Source organism: Zonotrichia albicollis, chromosome 9 (assembly GCF_047830755.1).
Source record: "Zonotrichia albicollis isolate bZonAlb1 chromosome 9, bZonAlb1.hap1, whole genome shotgun sequence".
Classification (NCBI taxonomy): domain Eukaryota; kingdom Metazoa; phylum Chordata; class Aves; order Passeriformes; family Passerellidae; genus Zonotrichia; species Zonotrichia albicollis.
Genome location: NC_133827.1, coordinates 39,439,704 through 39,461,760, shown reverse-complemented (window position 1 = coordinate 39,461,760; position 22,057 = coordinate 39,439,704). Strand labels below are relative to the sequence as shown.

General features: G+C 41.3%; 1 protein-coding gene across 5 annotated transcripts in view; it reads right to left on the bottom strand.

Moving 5' to 3' along the window:
- The window catches only part of BCHE (butyrylcholinesterase), a 50,735-nt gene that overhangs the window by 14,335 nt on the left and 14,343 nt on the right, over positions 1–22,057 (bottom strand). For 2 of the 5 annotated variants that reach the window (XM_074547495.1, XM_074547497.1), the window contains one exon: positions 9,255–10,776. In XM_074547495.1, coding sequence (XP_074403596.1) covers positions 9,255–10,771 — 1,517 coding nt within the window. In that variant the 5' untranslated portion in view covers positions 10,772–10,776. Of the gene's footprint in view, positions 1–9,254; positions 10,777–13,599; positions 13,730–13,793; positions 13,955–14,655; positions 14,760–22,057 lie in introns of those variants that run through there. The other 3 variants (XM_074547496.1, XM_005495091.4, XM_005495092.4) reach the window with 3 other exon arrangements.

Here is a 22,057-nt window from a genome sequence, read left to right as displayed (position 1 = left end):
TTATTGTAAATTCTTCTGAGTCTCTGCTTTGAGCTGCAGCAAGAGGGAGATCTCCAAATACCAACACATGGACTGGGAGCCATGGAAGTGTTGCTCTTGAGAAGAAACCATAGGAAAAGAGAGGAGGAGCCTCTTTAAAGTCCTTTTCTTTCAAAATTGAGAGGGTTTTGTGGAAATTATTATATGCAAACTACTTTATTGCTAAGAAAAACAGCTGTTAAACATCTGAGCATTGCTAGTTGTACAGAAAATCCACTTGGAGGTTGCACCATGAATAAGACCCATGAGAGGCAGATATTTAAAAGTTCATTAAAATGAAAAGCTTTGTTAGAATTTTTAAAAAAAATTACTGTTTTTAAACAGCTGTTTCTGTAGGAAGAGATGTACATTTGAGGTAGTGCTCTTTAGGGTTTGCATTTTTTGAAATTAAGAAATTCTCTAAAGTTCCTGCAAGGAAAGGTAGAGGACACAGAAGTGTCTGGGGAAGCAGAGAATGTCACCTTTCAATTTGATATTATAAAATTGTGTAATATCACCAACTGCCAGCACAAAATACCCAATTTCTACCAACACGGCTTCAAATTCTTGGGGACAGAATCTCCCAAATCCCAACACTGAATTTCTAACTACATTTCCCCACCACTGCCTTCCCCTGCAGCTGATTGAAAAGAGAATTAAACACCACATTGAGCTCCCTTCAAAAATGTGGTGTTAGGTAACCTCTGCTGCTCCTCATTTCCTCTCCCCTCGCCTCTGCCCCTTCCCTGGAACAGCCAATCTCTGGTGTTGGGGACTAAATTAAAATGTGCACTGAGAGGTTTCCATTCCTCCCCTGGAACTTCTCAGCATCCCTTCAGATTAGTGTTCCAGAACCACCTGGAAAAATGGGGTTTGCAGACCCTTCCAGCTCCCGTTTCTGCCTCCTGGTGATGAAACAGGGACTCAGCTGCAGGAAAGCAGCAGGGAAGAAGAGTAGCCCTCAAAAAGGGGATTAACTGTGGGTGAGCAAACATTAATTAGAATTTCTCAGTGCCTTTTGGGACTGTGTGTTTACATGCCTGTAAAATACATTCTCTCTGAAGTGCCTGGCTTTATATGTGAATCCAATACAACTCATGAGAACTCCATGTGTGCCCTTCCTTCATCTCTCTGTTCTCAGGTTTGTTCTCCCCCTGCAAGTCTTTCAGACATTTTCTGCTCTCACATTTCAATCTCTTTTTTTGTTCTTTCTCCTTTGTGCATCTCTTGGTCACCTGATGTCTTGCACCAGTTACTTTTCCCTCTCTTGCTTTCTCATTTTCCTTACTTCCCACCAGACACTAAATTATTTACATCCAAGTTTCCCACTCCCACTCCCAAATTTGACGTGGCAATCACATCATGGTTTTATTTCACTCTTGAAACGTTTCTTTCTCTTCATGCCTCTCCTTTCCCCAGAATGTGTCTGTGTAGACTCTTTGCCAGGCCCTTGGAACTCTGGCTTGTCACCATCATATTTTCTGGAAAAATTCCCTTGCCCAGGATTCTTCTCCTCGGAAGCTAAGAAGCCTCAGAGAAAAAGGAAAACAATATTATCTCATTTGCTTCTCCTGTGTTTTGCTGCTTTGAAATGTGGTTAGGACATTGTTTGCCAACAGGTGATTGTTTAATTGGTTTCATGTGAATTGTTTTTACTTAGTGACCAATCACAGTCCAGCTGTGTCAGGCTCTGGAGAGAGTAATGAGTTTTTCATTATTATCTTTTACTTTCTGTAAGTATCTTTTCTCTATTCTTTAGTATAGCTTTAGCATGGCATTCTTTAATATAAATATAACATCACAAAATAATAAATTAGCCTTCTAAAAACATGGAGTCAGATTCATCATTTCCTTCCAATGATAGGGACCTCAGAAAATACCACACCTAACTCTCCAACAGAGGTTTTTCAACCCATCTCACTTATGAGGAAAAGCAGAGCCACATCCAAGATTTGGATCCTCAAAATCACAGAATTAGGTTGGAAAAGACCTCCATGACCTTTAAGTCCAACTGCTGACCCAGCACTGCCAAGGCCACACTGTCCCATGTCCCCAAGTGCCACATCCACACGGATTTTCAATCCCTCAAGGGACGGGGACTGCACCACAGTCCTGGGCAGATTTACCAGGGCATTTTCCAGCTCCCTCAGCCTCTCCTGGTGCTCCAGGCCCTTCCCAGCTCCATTCCTCCCTCCAGCCCCTCAGATCTCCCTCTCTTCCAGGGCCTGGTTCTCCTTGCTCAGCCCCAAGCCACCACTGATGGTTTTGATCCCACAGCCTTTGACAATTAAATTTGAGCTTCCCCTGCTCCACAAAGCACTGCCACAGTTCTCTTCCAGGCCATCCTCTGCATTGCAGCTCTGGGTTTAAGTTTTGCTCTCACTCAAAGGCTCCTACAATATTTGGACATTTCCTTAATAGATGTTCTCATCTCCTGTTTGGAAACAATGGTTTGACTCATCTGTTGGAGGGAGGAAAATCCGTGAGGACAGAATTGAGTTTGCTGCACATATGGAAAGGAACTTTGTGTAATTTGCAATGTTTGTAATAAAATTAAACCAATCTCAACAATTTGTATCCCAGACTAATTTTCAAAAGGCATCTGAATCAAGTACTCCTGTTTTCAGTTTTGAAATTCAATGACAGCTTGTCAGCTTGTGAGCCAGAGAGAGAGAGATGCCTGCCAAGGTGAGTCTCTGGTTACTGATATTTTCCATGATCCACTGTTCCCTATTAGTTTGCTAAAAAGGTGTTTCCATTACTGTTCTGAACAGAACAATGGATGTAAACTCTGGTAAAGATGATGAGTCACTTCTAAGTGGAAAGGTGGAAAAATAGGAGTAAATTTTCTTCAAAATTAAACTTTTTTTCCCTCTGAAAAACTGAAATTGAAGGTGGAGAAATAGGAGTAAATTTTCTTCAAAATTAAACTATTTTCCTCCCTTTTTTTTCAAGACTATAATTTCTGCAATTTCTTTGCATGGCTCAGAAATTTCTCACATGAAAGACAGTGAAAGAGAGAATAAACATGTCCTTTTGGGTCAAAATGAAAGCTTTGATTTTCCCTAACACGGGGAAGAAAGACTTTTCATATATATATTTGTATTTATGGGAACCTCTCTCCCACTCTGTTCATACTCCTTTTTTTTCTGGATTCTTGACCTAATCAGGAAAAAATCACTTTTTAAGATGAAAAATTAACTTTTCTGGAAGGGTGTGAGATCTCAGGAGCAGCAGCCTCAGGGAAAGGCTCCTCTTGGTCCCCCTGAGCTCTGGAGTGTTTGAAGACCCTGTGAGGATCAAAGTGACTCCAACCCAAAACTTTCCTCCATCCCTGTGAACACGAGCGAATCTCTGGCAGAAATACAGCCCACAGTAAATTCCTTCCCTTGAAATGGCTCAGAGGCACATAAAACTTCCAACTTCCTGAAGTATAAGGAAATTAAAAGTGCTTGGAGTTTTTTATTTTTATTTTTTCCCAGTATATTCAGCCCTTCCCATACCCAGAGTATATAGGTCCCCAGTTCAAGTGCTGCCTGGACTCTATATGAGGCTGTTGGTTTTGTTCTCACTGCTCTGAAACTGCTCTCCATAAACAGGTTGTGATAAGTTGGTAACAAAAGCTCTGAAATTTATTATGTGCCTGCCAGAGGAACATCAGGGAAGGGCAATAATAACCAGACAAAATGCTTCACAGCTTTAGTGGGACAATCAAAGCCTCACAAATTCCCCTAAAACATAGGAGGAAATATTTCAAAGGCTTCACTTTATAGAAAAAGCTGCAAAGATTTGTTTCAGCAGTTGTAAAACTGGCAGGGAGACAAGTTTTGCCCGTTTCCTTTTATCAGAAACATTTTTCACAAAGCCTTAAAAAATATTATCTTTGTGTGCTCTGTTATATTCTTGCTTGAGTTCTCAGCCCATCTGATTTGTCTGGCTCTTGTCACTTAGCATCTCTCATCACTAAAGAACACAGGTACCAAATATAATGGATAAAGAAATGGAAAAGCCATCCACAGATTTGGGATCCAATCCTGTTTTTCTGGGGATAAATAAAATTTCCCCTTCCCAGAGCTGGCAGAGCATCCTGGGGCTGGGGATTTGTAGGACCTGCTGGTGTCACCTGCCTGCTTTCAAAAGCTTTCTGAAGAATAAAAAAAAAAAATGAGGCAGAAAAAGCAACTTTAAAAATGTTCAAAAAGAGTGATTTCTGTTTTTTCATGAGCGTGGCTTAAAATCAGGTGTGCTGGGAAAAATTTAGGAGAAGGCCAGTGAAAATTAACACCATTATTAAAATAAATGTTATTTCCACACAAAGACAATCATACCAGAGCTGATCCAGCACTTTTCCTGCTGAATCCAATCTGCCCATCTCCCTTTGTCTAACTTTGGTGATATCTGATATTTCATCACCTGATTTTGAAGCTAGGAATTAATATTCAACTGCCAATACTCTTAAATGCAAGAATAAGCTGAGGAGACCCCAGGCCAAGGTGAAGGGAGGAATTCAACCTCAAAGTGTAAATCAAGAATGCTGATTTTGGAATCTGTTCTTTCTTATAACCCAAATATTTTATTAGGCTTGATTTATTCAGACAGCAGGAGTAGTAATTCTCTTTCTTCCCTTGCTGGTAGAACAAGGATTTTTCAGGGTATGATGAAAATTTTGCTCTTTTAAGGCTCAAATGTATGAAAAATCAAAGTATTTTATGGAATAACTTAATAGCTTAAAAAGGAATGGCTGGGATACTTGATACCCAAATTCAGCCATGAAAAAAGACTTTTTGAGCAGGATCTTCACAGACTATGCCAATATATGGCAGATTCCTAAAAATGCCCCTATTCCCAGGGATGCAGAAGAGAAATTGGAGTCTACCAGCAGCACCAGCTCCAAGGCTCACAGGAGAAATGTGTGTTCCTGTCTCCTGCTGACCCCTCTACATCTCCAGTCCCTGTTTATACTCAAAAATAGAAATGCCTGTCATTTCCCAGGAAAAAATGGTCACTGATCACTGATGTTTATTTTCAGCCAGGATGTGAAATAGGAAGTGTTGGAGATCTGGGAAATTGCATCGACTCCTGCTGGGGATGGTGGTGGGCTGGGAAACCCCTGGGCTGGCTGACAGAGTCCTTCAGTTACTGAGAAATGCAGAAATCAAGGATTTCACACTCTTGGGATGCTTTGAAGGAGCCACTTTCTGTCCCTAACATATTTTCTTTTGTCCTTACATGACATTAAGGATTTCTCACAAGTTTTCTTTGCTTTTATCCCTGGAATTCTCTCTCCCATCGCTCTGTGGGGAAAAAGGGCAGCATTTTGTGGGGTTTAGCTGCTGGCTGGGGTTAAAACATGACAGAAACTGAAAATGCTCCTCAGTGCATATTTTTAATTTTCCTATCAGTATTTTTACTCCTTGCATGATAATAAAACCCAGAGCTCACTAAGGTCAAAGTTTGGGCTCATGAGAAGCAGCTCTGGCACCTCCCAGGCAGAAAACACCAGGAAAAACAAGATTTCTTCCAGTTTTGTTGACTCTGCTCCATCTCCTTTCCTCTGCAGGCTGCTCTCCCCTCCCTTGTGCTTTTGTACTTCAGCACATTAGAATATTAGGTCAAACACCCTCACTAAAAAATGTGCTGTACAATATTTCTCATTTTTCGCTTGATTTTTTTCTCTTCATCTGCTGGAGACATCAATGGTAATTTTCCCCTCAGAGATTTGCCCTTTGATCATGCCAGAGTTTCCTACAAACATTATGTCAAAACGGGGCTTCCCCAGCTCCTTATAAATGTTTGCTGTGCTCAAACGTGCTGGGGAAAAAAAAGGATTGCTTATTAATTTTGCAATTATTAGGAATTTTTATTACTTCCCCACTGCTTGCACACTCTGAATAATGGGATACACAGCCTTAGGTGGCTGTGCCCTGGATAATGAGGAAAGGGTCACACAGAGGGTTAATCCTCATCTGATCTTTCACTAACACAGAAATTGCTGGGTTGTATTGTTTTTCCCAATAGTGGTGCTTTGGATCCTCGTGGTGGGAGCAGAGGGAGGGATTATTTGCTGTTTGCTGTGGAAACCACTTGAAATTCAATCTGTGGGGTAATCTAATTATAGTGTGAATGATGATCAGAGTAGGTGACAGGACTGACTTGCACAAACTTAAACCTGAATGTACCTTATGCTATCTAATTTTAGGAGCTGCAGTGACTGGAACAGTGTTTTGCAGAGCAGGTTATTGAGATTTATAAATAATATAAATATATATTTATATATAAACATATATATTCATATAAAAAGATATTTTTATAAAATGGTTATTTATGTACTATATAAAAATACATATAAATACATTATATAAATATAATATATTTATATAATATAAATATATTATGTAAATATATTATATAAATATAATATATTTATCTGTATTTAGAAATATATACACATAAAAGTTATATACATGAAAATTAAATACATACATGAAAATGAAATATATACATAATCCAGTGGAAACCAACAGTTCAAAGCAATGTAAATATCGCTCTGCAAAATCAAACATAGACCTGAATTTCTCTTTTTTCACTAAGAAATAGTTGTGTTCAATGGCAGGATGTGCTGTTTCTGGTGGGAGATGCTTCTGCAGGGTGGAACAAGGAACTTTCACTCAGTTTGCTCTCCACCATCACCAGCCCCAGAGGAAAGGTGTCACAGCACATCCTCATGGTGCAGGAAGTGTTCCCAAGCCTGTCCCAATGTCTGACTTCATCCTGGGAACCCACCAGGTGCATTTTGGGCCTTGATAAATCAACCTCTCAGTTTAATTCCAGACTGAGCCCCGCAGAAGGCTTTGCTCTGCATCACAGCCCTCCCCACCAAACTCACACAGAGGGGTGTGCTCAGGCTCTCAGCGGACAGGGAGCCAGGAAGAGCTCGTGGATTAAATTTCAGATTAAATTTTACAATAATTAAAGCTGTATGAAAGCATTATGCAGTGATGAGTACTGCTATTGGTACAGTTATTTTCTGAGTTTTAATATTCTCTTCTAGTAAGAGCAATATTTATTACAAGCTCCAGCATATAAAGGGGATGGGATTTATTAAGGTAATTAATCCTCCTACAAATCAAGGCAATCAATCAATCAATGAGTCAATCAGATACATTGATAAATAAATCTGTTAAAATAGGGATGCACATAAAAATAAGCATTGAACTCACCATGGAGGATGAGGGGAAGGGACAGCACAGGGCTGGGGGTTGGCAGCCTCCAATTTTGGGGTGTCCTGGAGCTGGAGAGAGCCCAGGCAGGGGCAAAATGTGGAATTGGGATGGATGGTGGAGCCTTTGACAAATGGCAGCCCCAAGATAACACCACGAAGCACAAACAGCTCTTGCCTTGGATGGATGAACAGGGAAGGTCAGGCTGAACTGGGAGGGAGAGGTGACACCTGGAATTACAACTCTGTGGGGATGACAGTGTTTAATTCTGGCAGGGAAAGTTCCAACAAGGTGTGGATGAATCACAGGTTTAAAGGTGGAGAGTGATTATTTGAGAAAAAACACATTAGTGCAAGTCTCAAGGGTATGGCCTGTTTAACAAACAATTACAAAAAAGGATTAAGGATTATTTTAATAGATCCTTAACAATCAGCCTCTATATGGAACAAAAACAATAAAATGAATCTTAAAAATTGTCAAACAAAATGTGAAACCTGGAAAATGCAGAGTTAGAATAGGCAAATTCGGTCTGTTAACACTAACTTTTATAATGTAACATTTTAAGTGGAATTAAGGTTTAAAACAACCTAATAGTGTTTGTTCTGAATTTTTAATCAGTGGAAACATTTTTAATCAGTGGGAACATTTCAGTCCTACCTGTGTTTTGTGTTATGTACAAGGTTGGGTGGACTAAATGAGCACAGCGGTCCCCTCTGGTTTCTAATCTATTACAAAAATTAATTAGATCCTGTTCCAATGTTGATTTCCCTTTACAAATCCATATATCCTTGACAAATCAAACACAGGGTCCACCTTAGAAACAGAATTAATGCAGGATTTTAACATTAAAGTTAAAGAAATGCTTTTAGAGTGTGAATTGACTGTTTGGTTGTGTGTTCTCCAAGGAACAGATTTTTGTATGTATAATTTTCTCAGGAGAGAGCACAAACCAAACTTCTGTAAAAAGAAATCTTCCCTTCCCACCAGGCTTGGGACTAATCCTACATGATTATTGTGGTGGGGGCTGTTTTTGTTACTGATCTGAAACATTTTCATTTCAAACTGAGCATCTCATGGAGAGCCCCCAGCCCCGCTGAGAGGAGCAGGGGCTGCCCGGCTGGATTGGATTTATCCATTCCTACACCCAAATGAAATATTCCTGTTTGCTCCTTGTGCAGGCTGGGCCATATTTCACTTCAAGACGAGTGGACAGGAACTGGAGATTTTGTCCTGGGCTTGCACTCAGTACACAGGGAGGAGAGGCTTTCTGAAATCCCAATTTCTTCATTGTGTGAACACAACACACCTCCCTGTTACACACCTGAATGTTCTGAGCAAATTACATCCTCAAGCTTTTTCCCTCCTACCTTCTGCTGCTGGAAGTCTTTTATAGTGTTTGAAATATTTTGTTTCTAACCCTTGAAACCATTACCTGCCTTTGGAACAACCGCTGCCCTGGCAAAGAAATGTTTTGTATTTGCTTTTATGGGTGGATAAACCTTGATCCCTTAAGCTTGCCCAATACAGGGAGCAACATATCAACAGTTTATTTTACTGAAACCTTAGTGCTTTTTGTCACAACTAAAATAAGAATTCTGGATAACTGAACAATTAATCTGTTTCCATCATTCCATCAATTAATCATTTCCATCTGGCTCCAAAGCATCACTGAAACAGCCAAGCTTTTCCCCCTGCTGAAACAACGTCCAACCAACTAACTAACCAACCAACCAACCAACCAGAGTAAACTCACCCAGTTTTGGCAAAAGTTGCCCAAGCTTTTCCTTGCTGAAACAACATTCAACCAACCAACCAACCAACCAGAGTAAACTCACCCAGTTTTGGCAAAAGTTGCCCAAGCTTTTCCTTGCTGAAACAACATCCAACCAACCAACCAACCAACTAACCAACCAACCTTCCAGAGTAAACTCACCCAGTTTTGGCAAATGTTGCCTGAGATTTCCCCCTGCTGAAACAACATCCAACCAACGAACCAAACTTGCAGAGCAAACTCACCCAGTTTTGGCAAAGGTTGCCCAGTATCTCATCATAGAGCGGCTCAGGAGCTCCTCAGCCTTGGTGTAGTTGACTCTCCTCTCCAGGGGCAGCCCGAACACAAACTCGATCTCGTAGCCGTGCAGGACCCCCATCCACTCTGGCCAGGGCAGCTTGGAGGAGCGATGCTCAAAGAAATAAAAGAAGACGTGGTTGCCCAGCTGGGCGAAGCTGGTGCTGAACTCCACCACAGGGCAGATGATGATGGAGTCCCCAACGACGTCGTCGATGGCATCCCGGTAGTGCTCTGGCTTTCCCAGGTTTTCCCAGTCTGTATACTGGAAGATGATGGACTCTATGGCCAGTTTGCTTGCTCTTGGGAAGGCCAGAGTTAAAGCTGCCTCAAACTGGGTTTTATTGATCAAGCCATCGCTGTCCTTGTCCAGGCCAGGCACTCCGTATGCCAGAAATGATAAACCTTCATCCTTGTTAACACCCACCAGGATCTGGGTCTCTTTGAAAAGACCCTTCTCCACCAACACTTCTGGCATGTCTGTCAGGAAATCGCCATCCACGCTTGGGGGGAATTCTATTTGTAAAAGAGAACTCTCTGACACGGCAAAAATTTCATTTTCCACTATTTCCTTCGGGTCCTTGTCTTGGAGGCAGAAAATGAGCTCTGACTCGTTGCTGGTGGGACACTGGAGGTGTTTGGCCAAAGCCACTGCTCTGTTCCTGGCCTCAGAAGATGTGATTGCAGCCCAGGCAGCATTTGCAGACCCACTTTGCATGATGGCCCTGGTGAATAAAGGGTGGCTTTCAGGAGAAAGGAGGTGATAGCTGACAGAGGCCGAGCCAGCGCTCTCTCCAAACAGGGTCACGCTTTTGGGATTGCCTCCAAAGGCTGCTATGTTCTCCTGGACCCACTGAAGTGCCAACCTTTGATCAAACAAACCTGCATTTCCAGGAGCTTTCTCGTTTCCTGGCAAGGACAGAAATCCCAGTGCACCAGTCCTGTAGTTCATGGAAACCACCACCACTCTTTCCACCCTGGCCAGAAACTTCCCATCATAGACAGGCAGGGAAGTGGACCCAGACTCGAAGCCACCCCCATAAATCCACACCATGACAGTGGCGTTCTTGGGCCTGGGAGAAGGAACCCACACATTCAGGTATAAACAGTCCTCACTTAGGTCGGTTTTTGGGTTCCACATCTCTGAGCCAGCAAAGCCGGGGTAAGTTGTGTCTAGGAGCTGGTAGCAGGAGCTTGCGTGTTTGGTGGCGTCCCAAACATCTGCCCATTCCTCCCGAGGTTCTGGCTTTTGGAATCTCAGCTTCCCAATGGGGGGCTGCCCGTAAGGGATTCCCAGGAAGGCTGTGACTGTCCCCCCCAGCACCTGCAGGCTGGTCCCTCTGACTTTGCCCTTCTTGGTTGCAATGACGTTCTCCTCAGGCACCACCTTACTGGTGAACACGGACAGGAGGAGAAACCCCATCAGAAGCCCGGTGAAGAGACCTAAACCATTTGTCCAAATCATGATGCCTGGAATGCAGGAAGAAAAATAAATTCAGAATTAGTGCTGCAGTATATTAGTACCAAAACAGTCTGTTAAATAAGGACGTAGGTCACCCCAGGGGCACTGAAAATGAGCACAAAGCGCAGAAGTTTTTAACTGTAAGTTCTTGTTGTTTATTTGTGTTGCAAAGACTGTGTTCAGTATTTAGTATTTGGTCAGTATTTCAGAAAAATGCTCTTGCTAAAAAGTGTAGAACTGAGGAAGACAAACCAGGAGAGATGAAATCATACAAGTAGGCTCTGACCACTGCAGATTTCTTCTAAGATTTTGTTTTTCTAGAGCATCTGAACCAAGTCTACAGCCAGGAGAGTCATATGAAGCAGTCACACTTCTACTATTTAGAATTAATATTAAAATGCTAAAACATCAAGGATTTTTGAATATATGAAGATAGTGCCTAATAATTTGGGTAAGGTCTGCTCTTTCCTTCCTGAGAACATTTCCAAGTGATAATCAGTATTACCTTAAAGCTAAGTATATAAATGTTGATTATGTATCACATTTAAGCACACTAATAATCTTATTTACCTCAACATTTTCAAATAAAAACTCAGCACCATCCATGAAACTGAAAATTCACAAAAAGCCCATTTGTATAAATCCATTGCTATGGTTTACATATCTGAAAATGCTCAACAAAGGTCCCTTCTATTTTTTTTTTTTTTTGCCTGTTTCCCTGTCACACATGGCATGCTTTGTCCTGTCCCTTTAAACAGGCCATTCTTTGTTAATGAGGAGTACTCGTGTCCTTAAAAGGAATGAGGATAATTTCTCTGGAAAATACAGCTGTGGCCTAATTTGAGCTCCTCCTGCTTGCCTGCCTGTTCTTGGAAGGAAAATGCAGCAGAGGGGTGGAAGGGAAGATTTTGTGCAAAGGGGCTCCTGATTTTGAGACAGCATCAAAGGAGAAGGGAGGAATCTTCAGGGACAATATTTTTAGCTTTCATCTGAACAGACAGAAAATAGACAAATTTTAGAAAAGATAAACATTTATGGTTGTTTTGTTAAAATAAAAAGATGAGGTGGCGAATGGGGACGATAGACTTCAGAGTTGGTCTAACACACCACCAAGAATTCAGAACGGACTGAGTGTTTCTGACTGACAGAAACCTGCAATTGTCCCATTTTTGGTTAAATAGTCGAGATGTGATTTGTCAGCTCACGGGATCCAGCAGCTCCCAAGGAGTTTGGGTCAGCACAACTCACCCTGGCACGGGCAGGAGGCTCAGTCACACAGCCACTGGCTTTGGGCCCCCTCTTTCTGTGCCAGGCATGGGATCAGGGAATGTCCTGAGTTTGAAATGCCCCACTGGGATCATCCAGTGCAGCTCCAGTTCCTGCACAGACACCCCAAAAATGCCATCCCAGGCATCCCTGAAAGTGTTGTTCAAAAACTCCTGGAGCTCTGGCAGCCTCAGGGCTGTGCCCATTCCCTGGGCAGCCTGGGCAGTGCCAGCACCCTCTGGGTTGGAGGAAGAACCTTTTCTGACATCCACCCCAAACCCCACAGAGACCAAAACAAAGGCCTGTATTTACCCCAGTTTGCTAAAGCACTCAAGCCTAAATCCCACTGTCTTTGAGACAACTTGGCACAATTTACCCAGTTTGCTGAATATTTGCAGCCTGCTAAACCAACACAGACTTGGGATTATTTTTCTTAACACTGCACGTTTCATTTTAAAACTCTCTCAAGAAGATTTAAGAGAGGCCATGGAAGGAGAAGTGAGAAGGATGATTTGGTTTGCTCTGTAAATCTGTGCTTAAAAAATCATTAGTGTTGAGCATCCCAGGGCTTCTCTCAGCCCCTCTGCAAAACCAAACCCAAAATCCTGAAAAGCCACCAGAGCTGGGAGAGGGATAATGATGGAGGAGGGATCCAGTTGGGTTTTGGTGCACCCAGTAACACTGTGAGATGGGAGATGTTATTTCTCTAAGTCTGTTGTTGTGACTGAATTTGATCATGAGAAAACCACAACAAGCTGGAAATAATAAGGTATTTAAAGTATTGTCATTATGAGGAGAAAATGATGCTAAGAAAAACAAGAGATTTTAAGTTCCTCAAGATTAATCCACCTAAATACTAATTAAAATTAATTATTCTCCTGTACTTTCCTGTTAATTAAAAAGAGATGGGATAAACAATGTAGCATTGCAAAATATAGAGGCAATAGTTTTAGATCATAATAGTAGTGAGAAAAAAACAAAAAAATCAGTTCTGTTCCTTTTAAATTAGCTTTGGCATTTCAAAGAACAAGTTGGATCAAGCTTGGAAAACACAGAAGTTTTGTACTACTGAATGAGAGAACTCATCTACTCCCAGGTCACTCTGCCAATATTAACAAAAGTAGCAAGTGACAGAGGATTATTATTACACCTTGAATGCCTGGCAAATATTACATTTAATAAGGATTTTAATGCTGCTTTAAACCAAACTCAGCAATGTAAAGCAAACCGAGCAAAACAAACATTACTTGATTATTACAATGAGAGTAAAAGGGTCAGAAGATTGCTTTAGCTCATCAACACCAGCCCAGCAGAGTTATATCCAACAGTGTATTTGCACATTGTAAAAACCTGCTGCTCTAGTAGTTTCCCCCAGCAAAAGTTAAACAGACTCCACTTTTGCATTCTTATTCAGCGAGGGAACACTATTTATCTCAAAGCCTCTTTCCTCCCCCTTGCAAATCTTTACCCAGCCAAAAAAAATCTATACACCGGACTACATAATCGCTATTTAAATAGGAAAGATGGTTGAATTAATAAGTGATTTCTAGCTCAGCTTAATTTACTTAGCCCAGGATCCCTTGAATAATGCCAAGCTCTGCTACACACGCCGTTCCATTTGCAGAGCAGAGGCAGCTTCCCCCGGAGAGCAACAAATGGGCAGAGCAGAGCGTTCCCCGCGATCCCAATCCCCGCGCAAATCAGGCTGAACCGCAAATTATCCTGGCAGGCAGAGAGGCGCAAAGAGAGAATCACTTACCCTGCTTCTATTACAAGGAACTACAAAGTTTTTAAGAGTGGGGCTCTTGGGATCCCTGGGGGAAATGCAGCGGTGCAGCTGCTGCTTTAAGCCCGTAAATTGGCCGGTGCTGACATTATAATCAACTCTTTCTGACATGGAGCTCGCGAGAGTTGGCAGCAGCCACTTGATCTGCCTCCCATCCCACATCTGCTCCCAGAGCAGCCCTGGAAATGCTCCAGGGACAACCCCAGGCTGGGCAAAGCCAGGCACAGGGCTGGGAGAACACAGGGATTTGCTCTGCACACGGGGCATCTCTTTATAAGAATAAATAGAAATGTAAATAATTCAAGCGTCTCTTTCATCTTGCTTAGACCACTCTCACGTGTAATTTTTTTTTTTGCTGTACTCAAACCTCAGATTTTCTTTGTAAATAAGTATTTTGCTTGTAAATAAGTATTTATTATTGGTTTTAGCAGCTGTGGCAGATAAAACAGGAATGTGCCCTGCCTGGACATGTCAAGCACCAGCTGCATCACTTGGCTCCTGCCCAGCCAGGCCGTGGCACAGATCTGCATTGTCCCCTTCTGATTTTAGGGTTAAAAATGGGACCTGTGTGGTGGCACATGCTGCTTGCTCTCTTTTCTTAACCTCAAACAGGAAATCCCCTGTGATGCTGAGCACACCTGATATCCTCCTTTTCCCTGAGGCTCCTGAGTATTTTTCCTACCAGAATTCCAGGCTGCAGGTGCAAAGCCAGGCGGAACCACGGCTGGGGGATGTGTCCTACAACACAGCGTTAAAGTGCAACAATTCTGCAGGGTACAGATGAAAACAGAGGGGTGGGGAAAAGAAAAAGATTCCATATACCACCCTTACAAACCTTCTTGTCAAACCTCCTTCCCTGAGCCACCCCATGGAACCACAAAGTCACCCCTTGGAGCAGGGACTGCTCTTTCCCAGCAGCATCTGCTCTCTAGCTCTGCTCTGAAAAAAAAAAAGAAAAAAAAAAAAAAAGCAATTTTTCCACAATTTAAGCTTTTTTTCCTGCTGTCCACATTTGCTTCCCCCTTTAGAGCCAAGCACAATTACCTTCCCTGTTTAATAATCAAACTACAGCTCTGTTTCAATTACACAAAAGCAATATTTGGCAACGCACAGAACAGGAATAAAGCAGAAATAAAAAAGTTAAGGATGAAGTTTATAGACCTTAATATGGAGATTACAAGTGGGGTTTTTAAAGCCAGCATGGGAATTAGTGTTTTAACAGAGGGAAGTTCAAGAAAGCAGGATTATTTAATTTCTCCTGGTAATTTTACCACGTCCTTTAGGATCACACCTTCCACAGGTATTTTGCATGGATATGTTCATGGGAGAGAATTTGTCCCACTCTAAACCTAAACCACCACGGCAGAGGTTGGGACTGGCTGAGTTTTAGGATCTCTTCAACTTAGGCCTTTTGAGGATTCCATAATTCTATGAAAAATCATTAAACTTTCAGCAAAGAACTTTCCAATACAGTAGGATTTCAGAATTCCTAACCAGGATTGTTAATTCAGCAGTGTAATAGAAATATTTAACAATAAAAAATTAATTAATGTAATGTAATGTAATGTAATGTAATATAATGTAATGTAACGTAATGTAATATAATGTAATGCAATATAATAATATTTATTATATTATATATCATATAATAACATTAATACCATTATTAATGGAACTATATTAATAATAATTACATAACTATTTAATAATAAAATTCTTAATAATGAAATTTTAAATAATACATTTTTAAAATAACAATAAAATTAATTCAGAATTATTTCTGGTGACAGCTATTGCTGATCAAAACCTTTCAAGTGCAGGAAACACTAAAAGATGCTACTAAAACTCAATGTTTCAGCATTTGCTGCCTTTCTCTGCTGCCTGCTCAGCCCATTTGGGGACATGTCCAGGTGACACACACTTCCTTCATTTCTCTGACATCAGAGGGATGAATCATAACCCCTAAATCTTGTTAGAGGCCACTTTAAAGCAAATTTCAGATGCTTATGACCACGCTTGTGCTCTCAACCTCTTTGCCTTGAGCAGCAGAGAAGCAGCAGAGGACTCAAACACTAAAAGCTGCTTCTGCCTTCATCTGTTTTCAAACCTTGTCCGTTTTTTCCTTCTTTTGCTGTCAGGGCTGAGCCTTCCCCTCCCTGCTCCTCTTCAGAGAGCCCAGAGCACCAGGATCAGCCTCCTGCTCCGAGGCACTGCTTTAGTAAATGCAAAATGTGGAGTTTTCTGACAAGGTGACCCTGGGATGAGTGAATCCACTGTTCTCAGGCTGTTTCCAAGGCATCAGGAAACTCCAAGTTCAGCCTTGGGGTTACCTGGATGTCTTCAGGTAAATGTCAGCCCTCTCCACTGCTGTCCTTCAGCCCAATGTTCAGCTCTTATGCTGTACTTTTAAAGGAAACTAAGCCAGATTCTCTATTTTTTCCCACTTTAATTAAAAAAATTAACATATAAATTAAAGTTTTACAACCGTGCGCTGTGAGAGGAAACACTTCTTTTTAGTTATTACTTAGCTTGCTAAAAATACCTGTGCAAAAATTAGAGATTAAACACATTTAATGCCCTCAGTAATTGTGTGGAGAGTCATCATTTTCTCAGTGATCCTATGGGAGAGTGCAAGAAAAGGAGGTGCAAACCAGTGGGTGAAATTATGAAATTATATATATATATATTTATATTTATTTATTTATTTATAGATAAATTTATATGTATATATATCTATTTATATGTATATATATTTATATGTGTGTATATATATATTTATATGTATATACATATATATATGTGCATATATATTTATATGGATATACATATATATATGTATGTATATATGCTATACACCTACATACATATTTGTATTTATACTCTTATGGGTTTTGCCTTTTTTAAAAAAATATCCCTATCAATCAATCTAATGAGGTTTTGTAATGTAATGTAATTTTTTTTATTTAGGGCAAGGTTCTTAAAAATCGCCACGAAAAATGAAAATGTCTTTTTGTTCTTTCATGTGAAATCATTGTCACATTGACACGGGGGCTTTGATCAAAGAAATCTCCAAGTGTCTGACGAAATGAAAGCAAAGTTCAGGCCTAGGGAAAATGGATATTTGTTAGTTTAAGAAGCTTAGAGAACAATAGGTATCGTATATAAATGTATATGGAAATACATAAAAATACAGTATTTTTTATTTAGTTATACTAAGTATAGTATATAAGTATATAAGTATATAGTATATAAGTATATAGTATATAAGTATATAGTATATAGTTATACTAAGTATAGTATATAGTATATAGTATATAGTATATAGTACATAGTATATAAGTTTAGTATATAGAACTATAGTATATATTACTATAAAAATATAGTATTTTTTTATTATTTACTTCACCATTATTGCCCTTCAGGATTTTTCCTAAGTATTATTAATATCCTAACTCACACACATTCCATATTATCACAGAATCATGGAATCCCAGGATGGTTTGGGTTGGAAGAGACCTCAAAGCCCATCCAGCTCTGATTCTGCCATGGCAGGGACATCTCCCATTGTCCCCAGGCTGCTCCAAGTCCATCCAACCTGTTCTTGAGCACTTCCAGGGATCCAGGGGCAGCCTCAGCTTCTCTGGGCACCTGTGCCAGGGCCTGCCCACCCTCACAATTCCTAATTCCCAATATCTCCCCTAAACCTCCTCTCTCTCAGTTTAAAGCCATCCCCCCTTGTCCTGTTACTCCATTCTCTTGTAAATTCTCTTTCCATTGATCTTCAGGACTTAGCAGAGTTGAGAAATCTTTGAGACAGAAAAATATTTGGAGAAATACATGTCTCAGATGTTTCTGGTGGAAAACATGAGACTGTCTCCCAAGGTGTTCTCTGACCTTGCACATGAAGATCCCATTCACCAGATTTGGTCCTGCCCTTCTAAGCCACCCACAGCTCAAAACAGCACCTGGGCTCCTGCCAGGGTAACTGGGCTGAAAATCTTTGCAGGTGTCACCTCAGAGTAAAGGATGAGCATGTCTGAGGAAAGCAAAAGTAAGTGTAGGAACCATCCTTATTGTTTTAATGGCTGAGAGGGAAATCAACAAGACAATTTTATCCAAATGTATTTGATGTGATTTCTGTGAAGATGTGGGAAATCAACAAGACAATTATATCCAAACTGTATTTGATGTGATTTCTGTGAAGATGTGGGGAGGCTGCTTTAAAGCTGAGCCTTGCTGAACTCCCCTGGGAGGGCTCAGCTCTGTCTCTGATCCCTGGCTGGATTTCCACGCCGAGCATCTGCGCGACCTTGGCTGGAACCCCTGAGCAAACCGCCCTGTTGTGGGAAAAAGCTGCGAGGGAAACAAGTAAACTCCAGCTCTGCGAGCTCCAAGAGGTCAAACTGCAGACAGGGGAAGATTGCTGAGAAGGGGACAGTTAGCAGCTCAAGGACTCGCAGGGAAACACATCAAAGCTGCGAGCTGGGAAAATTTCAGGTTGAAAAAATAGCCCACACAAGGTGGGAGCTCAGCAGCAGCAGCAGTAAGGAATTACTGATGCTCAGCTCCGGGGCTTGCAGCCACGTTATTCTACTGTGAATATTAGGAAATAAATCATTGCCTTGTCCTTCGAGCATGTCCTGCTTGCAGAGCATCTTTCCATGCCCAAACACAGTGACCCCGTGGGGTTGCACCTCTCAACCATTTCTGTGTTTCTTTTTCCAAATCTCACCCTTGTTGCTGCCCACCTGTGTATCCATGGATTTAAACCAGGGACACACTAAACAAACCTGGACAGGGATGAAGTGTTGCTACAGATGATTGAAGCTGATGGTCAAACCCATCTGAAATTCTATTATTCTACTTATTCCTCACCCCAGAGGAGTTACAGGGCCAGCAGAAGTGCCCAACAATAGATCTGAGGGGTAATTTGATAATATCAGGAAAAGTGTTTCACATACACACCATGAAAATGGGTACCAATTTATGAAGTATACAGAATACACTAACACTCATGCAAGCCATTAAACATGATTATATTTTCCCCTTATTGGTTCAATTATGATCTGCTGTACCTTTCTCCTTATTACTCTAATTATAGATCAGTATAATTTCCTCTTTATTAGCACAATTATGGTCTGTACTTGTATAAATATCTTGGAGAAATCAGACCCACTGAGAAAATTCAGCCAGTGAAAAGATAAATATATTATTGTTGTTGTTGTTGTTGTTATTATTATTATTATTATTTTTTTGAATGTTCACATGTTCTTAGTTCCTTGAGGTATTACATAATTCTGTATTTTATCTTTTAGGGATCAGGTTCAATGAAGAAAATAAAAAATGAATAATGTGTACTCACCATGACTTGCATGCTATTATTGCAGCCTGGTGTTTAGCTTGCAAGAAAAAAACTAATTGAATTATAACTTAGGTTTCACAGATTTCTGCAGACAATTAATTAATTGATTGTATGACTTTTTTGCCTTTCTGTTTCCTGTTTCTTTCCTATAGATAGTAAAGCTCTAATTGTTTAAAATAAAGATATTTGAATTCCCATGATCTCCTAACAACAGCAGCTCGAAATTCACCATTTCATGCCCTCCCATACCAAAACTCTGTGAATAAATAAGAGGTTTGGTGGATCAATGAGCCCATTTGAATCTCCTAAGTAGAATTTGTATCTAAAAAGTGGAAATTCTTCCCAGTCCTCCCAATTCTCACTATTTTAGGCTTTCTCTAACATGATCCTCTGCCTTTGAGTTTCTGTGCCCACAAGAGAGATGACGTCTCTGATGGAAATGCCATAAGGATGTTCAAAGGTTCAGCCCAAGCCACTGCAGTTTTCAGATTCCAATTTCATCCAGCGCGGTGCAAATAGGAATGAAAAAATTGATCCTGACTCCAGGACCTGCTGGGACCTGCGGGTGGGAAGCTACAGAGGGAACAAATTCAGCGTGTCCCAGTCCGCGATCCCATTAAAGGGTCACGGCTCCTGAATGTGTCACAACCACGGACTTTAGTGGGAATAATTGGGTGTTTGTCATGAGATAAAGCCTCGGGCGCCCTGCTGTAGGTCTGACCTTTGAGGAGAGGAGGTTTGAGAGGTTCCTGCAGCCCCCATGCAGCTGGGCTGCACCTCCCCAAAACTGTGCTCCAGCAGGAGGAAAAGAGTGGGGATGGAGGGATTTAAGAGATGTGTGCATGTGGCTCTTGGGGATGGTTTAGTGCTGGGCTTGGCAATGCTGGGTTTGTGACTGGACTTGATCTTACAGGGCTTTTCCAGCCTAAATGATTCTGTGATGTGTTGGTCAACATCAGCACACACTTGATTTTTCCTCATCATTACAAAAAATATTCCAGAGCCATTTTCTCTTTGTTTTCTATAATTCCCAGGAGATTTTATTTTTTTGGCTTTTCTGTTTCATGAAATACATATAACTTTGGGTTTAACAGATGAGCCTGAGAGAGGTTGTGCTTATTTTGTTACCTCATGCCAACCTCTTCCAAAGGTTCATGCCAGATCCCATTGGGAACAGGCTTGGGAACAAAGCTCTTTCCCAGCACAGAAACAAACTTTTCAGGCTGGGTGGCTTTTCAGCAGAAGGCCACTTTGTCCTGTGGATGTGCAAGTGTTGTGTAAGCAGGAAAACCTCATTATAAACATCTGTGCAAATTGTTCAGGAAGACACCGTGGTGGGCGAGGAGCAGATAATCCATCATGGGACCATCTGCTTGGAAAAACAGCCCTGGCAGAACAGGTGGCTTCCTGCTAAAATACAGGAGGTTCCCTCGGGTGTTGCTGTATGTTTATATATTAAGTACATAACATTAAGTGAAAGGTAAGAGGATGTGCAAAATATGATGCTCAGTATGGATTTTGAGGGTACAGATCGAAATATTGAGGCCACATGGATTCCAAAGCTTATCCATTTAGAACTATTAGGAAATATTTTATTATATAGGAGTTAGAATTATCTTTAATTCTGCTCATGATCATCCTGCCCTAAGCAGATCCTTGATGGTTCATGCACCCCATAAACTTCTCTTTCCTTCCTCACACTTTTGTTTGCACGATGGAAACCTACAAGCCTAAAACACCAGCTTTTCCAATCCCTTGCCCTCTATCATGTCAGAGAATTTCAACTCCAAAAATGATCCTGCAGCATACTTTCCTTTAGCAGGAGTTGCAAGAGGTCAAAACAGGAAGGGAAAACTTCAGTGCAGTGCTGGAGAACCTGGCAGAGCTCACGGACCTCGGCTTGGGAGAGGAGTTTTAGTGGCTGCAGGATTTTCTGATTCTCTGCTCATTTTCTCTCTTTTGCCTGGAGGCAGGTTCAGCACAAAATGCATGAAGGGAGTCCAGGGCCTGAAAGACTTTCTGTTTAAGTTGTCAGACCAAGGAGCCTGGGAAATTGAAAGATGTGCCCAAGATCATAAGAAAATACTGGATTGCATTCAGACACCCAAAAGTTAGGGACACCACCATCCTTTTTGGTTTGTTTTAAATACCTCACTGTTATAGCTGCAGTTTTCTAGTTTTTCTCTCAATATATCCCCAAAAATAAGGATCTTTTGATGGTAATCTTGACTAAAAGCATAATTTCCTTCCATTCCCAACAGCAAACAGAAGTCAGCCCTTGGGACTCAGAGGCTGCATTTTCTAGAAGTCACTACAGGCAATAACCAAAAGATGTTATGTAGAATATTCCTGGGCTCCTTAGCTGGCAGCCACCCCCTGGGGAAGGAAAACCACTTGGGATCAGCCTGCTCAGGAACTGCCAGTGCTCCTTGTTGGAGCCACCAATAATCAACCCCAATGAGGATTGCAGTGAGGGTTCTGTCTGGAAATGGATTTGGAAAGCAGGGATGGAACCTCATGGCACAAACCCCTGTGCCTTCATTTTTGCCAAAACTAAAACTCCCTCACACTGGAGAAAGCCCACAGGTGGGAGGGTGGGTGCTGCTGAGTTTCACATGGACTGCCTTCCCTCAGCTTCCAGAAAACAGAACCACAGCATCATTCAGGCTGACAAAGACTCTCAGTCTATTTCCCAGAGCCCCTGGAGGAATAAAGCACCATGGTGAGGACTCGCTCAGTGAAAGCATTCAAGTGATTTTAATTTTTGTGTTCACACAAAAGAAAAAAAAAAGGGCAAATCCCATCATCAGCTGCTGAAAACATTGGAGGGTTTGAATGTCACACAAAGAATTGGAAGTGCCTGTGGGGTTGTTTC